This window comes from Sorex araneus, chromosome 2 (assembly GCF_027595985.1).
Source record: "Sorex araneus isolate mSorAra2 chromosome 2, mSorAra2.pri, whole genome shotgun sequence".
NCBI lineage: Eukaryota > Metazoa > Chordata > Mammalia > Eulipotyphla > Soricidae > Sorex > Sorex araneus.
In genome coordinates this window covers 277494243-277506399 of record NC_073303.1, presented here as the reverse complement: position 1 = coordinate 277506399, position 12157 = coordinate 277494243, and the positions used below count along the sequence as shown (strand labels likewise).

Here is a 12157-nt window from a genome sequence, read left to right as displayed (position 1 = left end):
TCCTGAGTGCAAAGCCAGGAGTTACCCCTGAGCATCGCTGGGTGTGACCCAAAAAGCAAAAAATAAATAAATAAGTAAATAAATAAAAATAGTTCTATATAACATGACTATAAAATGAAATATAAATATGCCATAGTTTATTCTACAAACATTTCCAGTGGTCGTTAACTGCCTGAAGGCAACAATCCCCCTTTTCTCTTGAAGCAAGTGCCATCTTATGAATGCATTCCTGCCACGAGACTGGGGTTCAATATTTGGTGAAAAATATGAAAAAAGAGAAACGCACGCCTTCAAAGAAAAGATACCCAATTAAGTAAATAGATTTTAATGCCTCCCCTCTCCAACATACAAAGTTCTAAAAACAAGGCGAATACCTAAGATTTTCTTACATACTTCATTATTACAAAGTCTTGAGTCAAAAATACAACTTTACAAATCTGGTCTCCAGAACCCCGCGGCTACCCAGGATCCCTCACATCGCGTCCTCGTCCTCCACGGCGGCATAGATGGCCTGGTTGCGCCTCTTAATCCGCTTTCTCTGTTCAGGCTCGTGCTCGTCGCTCAGCCTCTTCGGGGGTCCCTGGGTCAAGTCCCTCCCATCCCCCAGCTCCGGGGCCTCGCCAGGCGTCCCCTCCCTGTCAAGCGGAGAGTCCGGTGTGTCATCGGAAGACACGATCATGGAACCCGGCAAGCTCCTGACATCAGAGAAGCTGGCGGAAAAGTCAGACGCCGGGTCGGAAGGTTCCATGGACGGGGCGTTGCCGTCGCTGCGCGCACTCATGATGCTGTCTTCGTCCTCCTCGTCATCGTCCAGCATGATTTCATCGGGGTTGATGGAGGACAGGGCGGACGTGTCCGTGTTGTACTCGCTGCGTTCCTCTCCGGAGTCACTCTGCACGCCGTCCTGCCCGCCGTCGTCCGCACACCACTGCTCCTCCCGGGCACTCTGCAGCCTGACGTTGATGTCTGTGATGCCAAGCTGGGCGCAAAACTCGGTGGTCTGAGGACTGATCCTGTGCATCAAGGGCACCTGGGCCTGTGGCTTCCCAGGGTCATAGCAAGGAGCCGTCACGGTGAAGTTACAGGGCACCCTGAGGTCATGATTCAGCCTCTCTAGGACTTCCTTCATCGATTCCTCCGTTGCGCTGTAATCCCACCTGCAAAGCAACGGCTTTTTGTATTTTTATCAGCCTCAAACAACAGATTCTAAAATCTAACTATGAACTTCAAGTGCAAGGGTAAAAAAAAAAAAAATTAGGCCAGCCATCAAAATTTCATTTAATAGAATCACAGTGAATTTAATAAAGAATGATTCTGAAATAAAAATGATTCTCAGAAAAAGTGGTTCTTTAGGCCAGAGATAGTACAAGGGACAGGGTGCTTGCCTTGCGTGTGGCTGACCAGAATTTGATTCCCAGCACCCTGGTTCCCCAAGTACCACCAGGAATGAGCCCTGAGCACAGAGTCAAGGGTTAAGCCCTGAGGACCACTGGGTACGACCCAAAAAACAGAAAAAGGAAAATGTAGTCCTTAATTCACACCTTAAAATAAGTAAAAATTATTTTAACATGTGAACAAGTCTTTAACCACATTACAACTTGGGGTGTGTATGTGTGTGTTGGGGGGGATCGGGGGTGAACTTAAGGGGGGTCCCCCAGGCAGTGCTCAGGAGGCCCGGGGCCATTCCCAGCAATTCTCAATCCTGGGCCAACCAATCCTCCGGTCCGGGTATCACAGTCCTCTCAACAGTCTCCAAGACAGAGGGAAGGACACTTCCTTCTTTTTGTTGCTTTTACCTTGGGGCCACACCTGGCAATGCTCAGGTAAGTTACCACTAAATATTGCTCGCCCCAGGACTTCTTTCTTTTAAATGAGGGAGGGACAAAACTTATGTATGAGGGATCAGAGCAGTAGGTTAGGCGCTAGCCTTGCACGCAGCCGACGTACGTTCAATTCCCGGCACCACATATGGCTCCCAGGAGTGAGCCCTGAGCACCACCAGGTGTGGCACACATAAACGACAGAAAGTCACACAGTCAGTGGAAAGGGTGCATCCAGCACAGAGCCAAGCTCACCTGGCATGCAAGCCATTATTCTCGGGCATGTTCCACAGACGCCCGGTCACGTTCATAAGCTCGTTCGTGGCCCTGAGAACAGAGAGCCATTCAACGTCGTACTGCAGGTAGGCAGGCGCGCCAGGCTCATGTTCTACTTCTATTACCTACAGGAAGCAATCAGACATAGTAGGACATGCATATTTATTTTAGTATTCTAAAAATTCCCTAAATAAAATTTAAGAGAAATTTAATTTCATAGCTTAAAAAAGCAATCATGTAATTTAAGTATTCCCAAGAAATTCTCAGAAAACTGAATTATAGATAGCACAAACAAACTTAGGAAGGAAAATTTGTTATTATTATTTTTTTCATCACTGGAAGAATAAGACCACGTTGCCGAGATATTTCATTTTCTTTTTACCTGAAGAAAATCCCTGTGTGGCAAGCATTTGTCCAAGGCTAAAAATTTGGTTGATTTGGCAGTCTGTTCCTTATCCTTGACCTAGACAAAACAATAAGAAAGTGTTAAGAACAATGACGGAAGAAAGTGTTGAGGGGGCTGGAGTGATTGGATAGTAGGGAGGGGGCTTGCATTGCATGCAGCTGACCTGGGTTTGATCCCTAGCATCCCTCAGGGTCCTGAGCCTCACCAGGAGTTAATTCCTGAGTGCAGACTCAGGATTAAGCCCTGAGCATCGCTGGGAGTGCTCCCCCTCTAAAGTAAAGCAAAAAAAAAAAAACTAAAGAACTGGCAGAGACATGAAAAAAAAAAAAAAGCCCAACAATGGATGACTATGGATAAAGTTGTGGCAAAGAAACATAATGGAATACTACTTAGTTATGAGAAAAAATGAAACCTTAGAGTTTGCTACAACTTGGATGGAGCTAGAAGATATCAAGTTAAACAAAATTAGTCAAAGAGTATTAAAAATGTAACTGGGTGGGGGGGGGGAGCTGGAGTGATAGCACAGCGGGTCGGGTGTTTGACTTGCACGCGAACAACCCACAGCATCCCATATGGTCCCCTGAGCACCACCAGGGATAGTTTCTGAGTGCAGAGCCAGGAGCAACCCCATAAGCATCGCTGGGTATGACCCCAAAAAGCAAAAAACCAAAGTAACTGGGGCAAAAAGCAAAGAGCGAGGTCAGATACGGGACAAGGTCACTTAGGCGCAGTATATAAAGGGAAAAAATCAAAAGAATAGGCAGTACTAAGACAAGTACCCTTGAACTGGAGTTACAAGCAGCGGTGACGGGCACTGAGGAATGGCTGGACTGGAAGTGACCCCAGACAGTGGCCCAGGGGCAGAAATTTTGTATACCACCAGCATGAATGGAAACACTATTGTGGCCTTGTGACCATAAGTACAATGTTTTTTAAAAAGGGCACTGCCAGAAAGTAAGTTGGGAGGGAGGATGAGTCACAAACATTTTGGTCATTTTGGGAGCATTAAAAATGGGACTGGGGCAGAGAGCAAGGAAAAGCGGCACAGAAGCTGGTGACACAATATTCCGACTGCGGACCAGGGACCAGCTCACGAGAGAGGGACAAAGCAGAGGGGAGGCCACCCAGGGAGGGGGGGGCCTTTGGTGTCGGGAGAAGACTGGCCGGGTCCGAGGGGTTGAGAAGCCCAGTGAGAAGGATGGACCCTGTCCTGAGTGCAGGGACCGAGTCTCCGAGGGCAGCAGATCAGAAGCGCGGCACAGGCACGCCCGGGGCCCGGGACTGTCCCTCAGTGCTTGCCGGGTGACGGGACAGACGCTCTGCCGGCTACCTGGTGCTGCATCAAGGCTGCAAACTTCACGTGAAGGTGCGCAGAAAACCAGTATGTGGGCCTGAAGTGCTCGAGAAGCTCGGAAGCAGCGGGACTTCCTAACGTGTTGTTCTCCACTTCCTGTCGGAAGAAGGACTTCGTCTTCAGAAGCTGCTTCTTATTGCCGTAGTGGTAGATGCTTCTCGGCCAGTCGTGGGACAGGAAGATGTCCATGGGCTGCTTCAGCTTTTTTTCAGGGAAAGAAAGGAAAACTCGTAAGGGCAGAGTACCTGGCTGAATCCCTCTTTCTCTCCACCGCCACACGACTTATCGCATCCGCGCTGAGAACTCTGGGCTTCTGTGCAATCCCCAGCACCCCAGAGGATCCCTTGAGCCCCGCCAGGAGAGATCCCTGAGCACAGAGCCAAGACTAAACCCTGAGCACTGCTACGCGTGGCCCCAAAATGAAAAAGCCAAAAATGGGCTCACATAGCATATGCTGGAAATGTCCCTGCTTACAACACGGACTACGTTAGCGGTATTTAGGGTGACTTTGAGAAGACACAAAATATCCTTCATGTATTACTCATCCCTAGCATCTTCAGTACTCTGAAACTGAGTGGGAAAACCAGAACATTAACAGCTGCTCAGGACAATACAAAATATATGACTGGACCACTGGGAGGTGAAGAACAAGGAAAATGCAAAGATGGGAGACACTAAACTGAACACCGGCTGGAGAGTGGAATGGGAAGTAGGAAGGAACTGGCACGGACAGAAATGCCCACCCGTCACCACACGCCCCCCGTGGAGGCACAGCCTGAGGTCATCCAAGCAGGATCCGACACTGACCGTTAGGGAAGAAGCCCCGGGCAGGTCACCGATCTCAGCCAGGACCTCTCATCCTTGATGTGACAGATTTGAGTCACACCTGCCTCACAGAACGTGAAGGGAACGTCTGTGAAACATCAAGTGTGAGAGCCACCGGCCCGGGATCCAGCACTGACCGGTCCTCAAACAAAACCCAAGTGCCCCTGCTAGCCAATTCAGCCAGTGCCCCGAGTCCCTTCACAGCCTCCCCACATCCTCACCCTCAAGCTCCTCTCCAACGTTTCATTTAATACTATTATATAATTATTGCCACTTTAAAATGTTAACATTGCCTGTAGAATATCCCTTTTTTCTAATTTTTTTTTCTTACCCAAAGTAGTATCTGAAATCGGGGATAATGGTTTTATTACTACTCACAAAAATAAATTCATATCCACTATAAACTAGTTTCTTGAAATCTGTGATTCTCCTAAAGGCACCTAGAGATGCAACTTTCAGAAATCCTGAATCAAGCACTTTTTTTTTTTTTTTTTGCTTTTTGGGTCACACCTGGTGGTGCACAGGGGTCGCTCCTGGCTCTGCAGTCAGGAATTACCCCTGGTGGTGCTCAGGACCGTATGAGATGCTGGGAATCGAACCTGGGTCAGCTGCATGCAAGGCAAACGCCCTACCTGCTGTGCTATCACTCCAGACCCACTTCTTATATCTTCACTTTGGTAAAGAATTACTTTGAAATGTTCTCAAGCAGGGTACAATATGTTTTTACATACCTGTTTTAATTTATAGACTTCTATATTTCTCACATGATATATACTCCTTATTGTAGCTGAATTATATGGCGGGCTCTCAAAATGACCTTAAATTAAAAAATAGAAACTATATTCAACTCCTTGAAAGACTACAAATGCAAATACAAACACATATTTCTCCAAGACTGTTATTTATCATCAATTTTTGATTTATAAACTATTCTTAATATTCAGCATTTTTTACAAATGTGTATAATAGAGACTGCAAATCTAAATGGTCATGGGGCTTACAATACTTGACTTAAAGTATATTTCATTTTGAAATATATTACTTGCAGGTTTCTTTTTTTATTTTATTTTTTTTTAGGTTTCTTTTTTTAGTCTTATATTTTTTAACTGTTTTTTGGGCCATAACTGGCGGTGCTCAGGGATCACTCCTGGCGGTGCTTGGGGGACCATAGGCAGTGCCAGGGATCAAACCAGGGTCAGTTGCGTACAAGGCAAACGTCTTAATCGCCTGTACTATCTCTCAGGCCCTTATTTACACCATTTAAAATAAAAGATAGCAGAAAATTCTAGAGTAAAGACGTTCCTTCACGGGAGTGGAGCAGTGGGTGCCAGAGCGGTGGGAAGGGGGAATTAACCACGAATAGCCAGAAAACCTTGTGGGGTGTTCTAAACCCAGATGGTGGGAAAGTTGCATAGCTCTGTAAGTTTACTTAAATCACTGAATTAAACAGAATGGTATATAAATTTTACCTCAATAACACTGCTACGAAAGGGAGGGGGCTCCTTTTCCTGCCCCCCAGCCATCAGTAACCCTGCCTAGAATCAAGCAATGTTAATCAATCAGCTTTAATATTTCATTCCAGGGATATCATCTATGCATATAATACACATATTTCTTTACCATCTCATTACTTATACATGTTCTCTTGTATTTTTTTCACTCATGTTGGCATTTCTACCACATCAGGTACACAAAAACCTGCTTCTGTGTTTTTAAATGACTCCGCAGCATTATATTATACAGCTGTATCATGATCTATTTAGCCAGTTCCTACCTTTTGCTATTATAAATAAGGTTGAGTTAATAAATGTGTATGTTATCATTTGTCACGTGTGGAATAAAAATTCTTACAAGTAGAATTTCTGTTAAGTTTTTGCTTTTGTTTTGTTTTGGAGCCACACATGGTGGTGCTCAGGGTTTACTCTTGGCTCTGTGCTCAAGAATCACTCCTGGAGAGCTCAGGGGACCATATAGGATGCTGGGGTTTTAACCCAGGTTGGCCGAGTGCAAGGCAAGCGCCTTACCCCCTATACTATCGTTCCAGCCCAGAAGTAGAATTTCTGGGTCAGAGTGCTCTTATAAGTTCCACAAATATTACCAATTGCCTGGCAAGGAGTGATTCCAATTTGCCAATTTGTACCCACATTTGCCAAGTATGATATGGTCACTTTCTGTATACTTATTACAGAGAAAGAATTTATTATAAGAAATAATATGCAGGGCTGGAGTGATAGCACAGCGGGTAGGCGTTTGCCTTGCACGCGGCCGACCCGGGTTCGATTCCCAGCATCCCATATGGTCCCCTGAGCACCGTCAGGAGTAATTCCTGAGTGCAAAAGCCAGGAGTAACCCCTGTGCATCACCAGGTGTGAAGCTCCCCCACAAAAAAAAGAGAAAGAAATAATATGCATTAATATTTATATAGCTTAGAATTAAGAAGTAGGGTGGGCAAGGCAGAAGAGCATAGACTTGTGATTAAATAATTATCCTGAGGATATAAGTTGTATTTGCCAACTTTCTTCATGAAATTTTGAAATCAGAGTGAACCCAGGTTATTCCTTCCGTTGTAAGATCAAGGTATAATTTACTCAGATATAGTAGGATGTATAGGGAGAGACATCCTGTTGCTAAACTAAAACATGTTAGTGTCTGTAACATGTTTTATACCATTGATTTGTTTGATCGGGCACCAGTAACATCTCTCATTGAGAGACTTATTGTTACTGTTTTTGGCATGTCCAATACGCACGGGTAGCTTGCCAGGCTCTGCTGCGAGGGCTTGATACTCTCGGTAGCTTGCCGGGCTCTCCGAGAGGGGTGGAGGAATCGAACTCGGGTCGGCCACATGAAAGGCGAAAGCCCAAACACTGTGCTATTGCTCCAGCCCATAGGGAGAGTATGCTTATAAAATGAAATACTGTTCACAAATTTAAACTAGATTAGATTTCAACTTATTAACATGGAGTTCAGCAACACAGTTAAAGAAGCAAGTTGTAAAAAGCAATATACATATAAAAACGATACTTACATTAAGTTTAAAACAGGCTTTTAAATATGTTATTTAAAACTCTTGCAAGGCTCATGAGATAGTACTGAGGGTAAGACTTGCCTCGTATGTGCCAGTCCCTGGCACCACATATGGTTCCCTGAGCTGATCAGGAGGAAGCCATGAGCTCTGCGAGGGTGACCCAAAAATAATGATAATAATAAAATATAAAACTCTTACGTACATGGTAATGATATAAAATCATCAATTAACACTAAATTCTTAATGGTTGCTGCTTGGTAGGAAAGAGTGGGATAGAATGGGACTGGAGACAGAGGAGCAACAAGTGTCAAGTGTATCTGTATCTTATTTCTTAAAAACAAATTAAAGGGCCAGAGAGATAGTATAGGGGTTAAGGTGCTTCCCTTGCTTGGCGTAACCTCAGTTTTATCCCGGCACTGCATGGTCCTCCAAGCACCACTGGGAGGTACCTCAGGACAAAGCTTGAAGTATTCCCCCCGCCAGCACTGCTGGGCGTGGCCCCAAACTCCACACCCCAAAGAAAAACTGTAAATGGCACACCACTGCTGATGAAAGTCTGTGGTCAGCTGTCACACACAGTGCCCCACACCCACAGGAGTGATCCCCGAGCACAGAATCAGGAGTATGCCCTGAGCACCACCAACCATGGCAAACCACTAAACAAAACAAAAGGGAATTGGTACACAGAAAATACTTGGTAGTATTCTCCATATTTTAGTGTCTGTAACATGTTTTATAACAAACATTAAGGATAATTTATAACTCATTCTTAAGTTTCTCTGGTGCACCTAAGTTCTAAAGTTTAAAAACAATTCTCAGATCAATTATGAAGCAACCAACAATACCTTTTCGATAGTCGTGAGATTTAAAGATACCAGAGATTCCACCAATTCTTACACCTCGGTATTTCACAACACCAGCCAAACCTGCAAAATTACAATTACGTGAAATTACTAGAGGCAAAAAGACCTTTTATATTTATTAACTGAAAAAAACAGCTCAGAAACCTGGAATTCAATGTATATCTAAAACTGTTTGAAAACTAAGTACCAGTACCATAAGATTATTCTTTTACATAATATGAAGGCAAGAATATACACAGTAGACTCGGGAGGGGAGGCCTAAAAGCAATCAGCCCAGAAACTAAGCAGAAAAAAAGAAATGGCTAGAGAGACAGCAAAGCAGGTAGGGTTCTTGCCTTGCATGGGTAATCCCGTACGGTTCCTGGAGATGCACCAGAAGTGATCCCTGAGTGCAGAGCAAGAAGCAACCTGAGTGGCCAGAGTGATAATACAGTGGGGAAAGCATTTGCCTTGCATGTGGCCAACCGGGGTTTGATTCCCAGCATCCCATATGGTCCTCTGAGCACTGCCAGGAGCAATTCCTGAGTGCAAAGCCAGGACTAACCCCTGAGCAATAAAAAATTTAAAATTTTTTTTTAAAAAAAGGAGTAACCCAAAAAAAAAAAAAGGAGTAACCCCTGAGTATCGCTGGATGTGGCCCACAAACAAAAAGGTAAAGATAGGAGAGGGTGTTTAGAGGAAACATAAATTGGCAGCAATCAAACAGTGAGAGGGGGATGTCCTATGATGGGTTTATGTTATAAAATCAAAACCCAACAAGTACAAAGTGTAACGAGACTGCAGTTTCTGTATTTACTTCTGAGTGACCCTTTAACGCTCTTGCAGTTGCCAACAATATCGACTTAACTAAGGATTAAGCTCGTCAACCCAAAAATAGTAAATAGTTCTGGAAAAAGCTTTACATTTAGAGATGATAGGTCCATAAAAGCTTAAAGGGACTAAAGTGGCAGCAGAACGTAATGAGGTCTGCACATGTAAACAAAGACCACAGGGTCTGCTGAGAATAAAGGCACATGCTAACACAAGGAATTCTAGAAGAACAAAGTTCTCTTCAACAAAGAGACGGCATGTGGGCAGTGGGGAAATGAAAGAAAACCATTACTGTCTAAGGGACTTCAGGGTCTTGGCATCCAAATGAAATGGGACCTTGCCTGCATCCTCCTAAAGTAGCCAATCATTGAAATAAGTTGAAATAAGAATGACAGTTTGGGGCTGGAGTGATAGCACTGTGGGTAGGGCGTTTGCCTTGCACGCGGCTGACCTCAGTTTGATTCCCAGCATCCCATATGGTCCCCCAAGTACCACCAGGAAAAATTCCTGAGTGTAGAGCCAGGAATAACCCCTGAGCATCACCAGGTGTGACCCAAAAAGCAAAACAACAACAACAACAACAACAAAAACAAACAAGAATGACAGTTTTTGAAGCTGGTTAGTAAATAAAATTTACCACACTATTCTCTATTTTTGCATCTATTTAATAATTTCTATTATTATCTGTGTTAAAATTGAATACAGGGTATGAATAAAGAAATGGCAATTAGTGTGCAAAGTCTCTGCAGATAAAGCCTGAGGTGAATCATGGACAATATCATGACTCTTTAAATAAGTAATATTCCACAAATACTTCAAGATGATCCTGACAGGCTCTTCCATCCCATCAAAGCAAAAAATCACACCACACATAAACACACATGCACACACATACCTAAATAATAAATGTTTGGTGCTACCCAGCCACCATAAGGTAACTCCTGTAAATGATTGGAGGCCTCGTGGTTTCCCCCGACGAAGATTGTGAGGACCGGCGCCTTCTTCTCTCCGGAGTAATACCTAGAACAGAAGGGTAAACAGGAGGGCAGAGAAAAAAACAAATGAGTCGAGGCCATCCAGCGCCTTATACAAAACACAAAAAAGCAAAACAAAGCCCGGAAAGAGACTAAGTTGATCATCAAAAAAATTAATAAATAAATCTTCCGGGGGCTGGAGCAATAGCATAGCGGGTAGGGAATTTGCCTTGCACACAGCCAACCCGGCTTCAATTCCCAGCATCCCATAGGGTCCCCTGAGCACCGCCAGGGCTAATTCCTGAGTGCAGAGCCAGGTGTAACCCCTGTGCATCGCCGGGTGTGACCCCAAAAAACAATTAAATAGATAAATAAATAAATAAGTAGATAAACAGATCTCCTTAACACACAGCTCCGTACCCGAACCTCATCACTGAGAAGAGATGACACCGTGGGGGGAGTGACAGCACAGCAGGGTAAGGCTCCTTTCTTTGCAGGAGGCTGACCCGGGTTCATCCCCGGTATCCCATAGAGTCCCCAGAGGAGTGGGGACTGAGTGCAGAGCCAGGAGTGAGTTCTGAGTGCAGCGCCAGGAGCAACCTCTAAGCATGGCCAGGGGTGGCCTCCAAAAATAAACGAACAGAAAAATAATGTGAATTTTTTTTTTTTTTTTTTTTAAGGAGAGATGACACTGTGGGTGCCAAGAATTTTGCGAGTTCTCTGCAGCAGGGAGAAGAGCAGAAAGGCTGGGGCGGACTCCAGCTGGTTCTCCATCGCCTCGGCGTTATTTTTGCAAGCAGCCCAGAGGCCAGGGACCTGCCTCCCGCTGCCCCCCGCTCCCCCTGCAGCTGCCCCTCGGGCCGGCGGGCCCCTCACCTGTAGAAGGTCTGCATGTGGCGGTACTTGGGCGGCACGGCCATGCAGCGCAGGTCGGCCTCGTTGCGCACCGCCTGGAAGTCGCCGCAGCACAGCAGCAGCTCCACGGGCCCCGGGCCCCGCCGCTCCGCCAGCGCCAGGGTCTCGTAGATTTTGTCCAGCTCGCCGTGGCAGCAGCCAGCCACGGCCACGCGCATCCTGCCGGGGAGGACCGCGAGCCCGCACGGTCCCGGCGTGGCAAGAAGCCGGGAACCACGTCCCGCCAGGAGGATCAGCGCCGCCGCCGCCACCGCCTTGAGACCTTTATATAGCACTTCCGGTTTCCAAATCTCGCGAGAGGGCTCGGGCGAGACTCGCCGAAGTCCAGGATGGCCGGGAATTTTGAAATTGACTCCAGTTTGCCCAGTGCCTTTGGGTCGTCGCAATTTGGAAGGTGATAAAAATCAAAGCCGAGGGCCTGAGAGCTAGGACAGCGGGAAGGGCACTTGCTTCGCAAGTGGCCAGCCCGGGATCGATCCCCTACACCCCAAATGATTCCTCGAAGCCCGCCTGAAGTAATCCCTGAGCACTGCCGGGTGTGACTCACCCCCCCCACCCCCACCACACACATACCTCATTCAAATAAAGCCCTCAGGAAGTAAGGAAGTATTTTGCTTACTAAAGATCATAATTCATTGGAAGACATGTACTCACAGTAATTTGAGGCATAATCATTTCTTTCAGGTTTGCAAGGATGATGCAGGTTTTTTTTTTGTTTTGTTTTGTTTTGTTTTTTGCTTTTTGGGTCACACCCAGCGATGCTCAGGGGTTACTCCTGGCTTTGCACTCAGGAATTACTCCTGGCGGTGCTTGGGGGACCATATGGGATGCCGGGGATCGAACCCGGGTCGGCCGAGTGCAAGGCAGACGCCCTACCCGCTGTGCT

The 12157-nt window shown here is 45.9% G+C and overlaps 1 protein-coding gene across 1 annotated transcript; it reads right to left on the bottom strand.

Moving 5' to 3' along the window:
• Positions 1-304: 304 nt before the first annotated feature.
• On the bottom strand, positions 305-11520 carry DBR1 (debranching RNA lariats 1). The gene is made up of 8 exons (XM_004603220.3): positions 11233-11520; positions 10278-10402; positions 8555-8635; positions 5413-5498; positions 3833-4057; positions 2479-2559; positions 2076-2221; positions 305-1157 (listed from the first exon to the last, which is right to left on the bottom strand). Exons 1-8 carry the CDS (start codon positions 11427-11429, stop codon positions 473-475), a joined length of 1626 nt encoding a protein of 541 aa, XP_004603277.2. The 5' UTR covers positions 11430-11520; the 3' UTR covers positions 305-472.
• Between the last annotated feature and the right edge of the window lie 637 nt (positions 11521-12157).

Excerpts from the sequence above, each read along its gene's own strand:
- DBR1 (XM_004603220.3), bottom strand. The coding sequence starts at position 11,429 with ATGCGCGTGGCCGTGGCTGGCTGCTGCCACGGCGAGCTGGACAAAATC. Across the intron at positions 10,403-11,232 it reads CACATGCAGACCTTCTACAG|GTATTACTCCGGAGAGAAGA; the intron begins GTGAGGGGCCCG and ends CTTCTGTTCTAG. Across the intron at positions 2,560-3,832 it reads CAGCCTTGATGCAGCACCAG|GTCAAGGATAAGGAACAGAC; the intron begins GTAGCCGGCAGA and ends TGTTTTGTCTAG.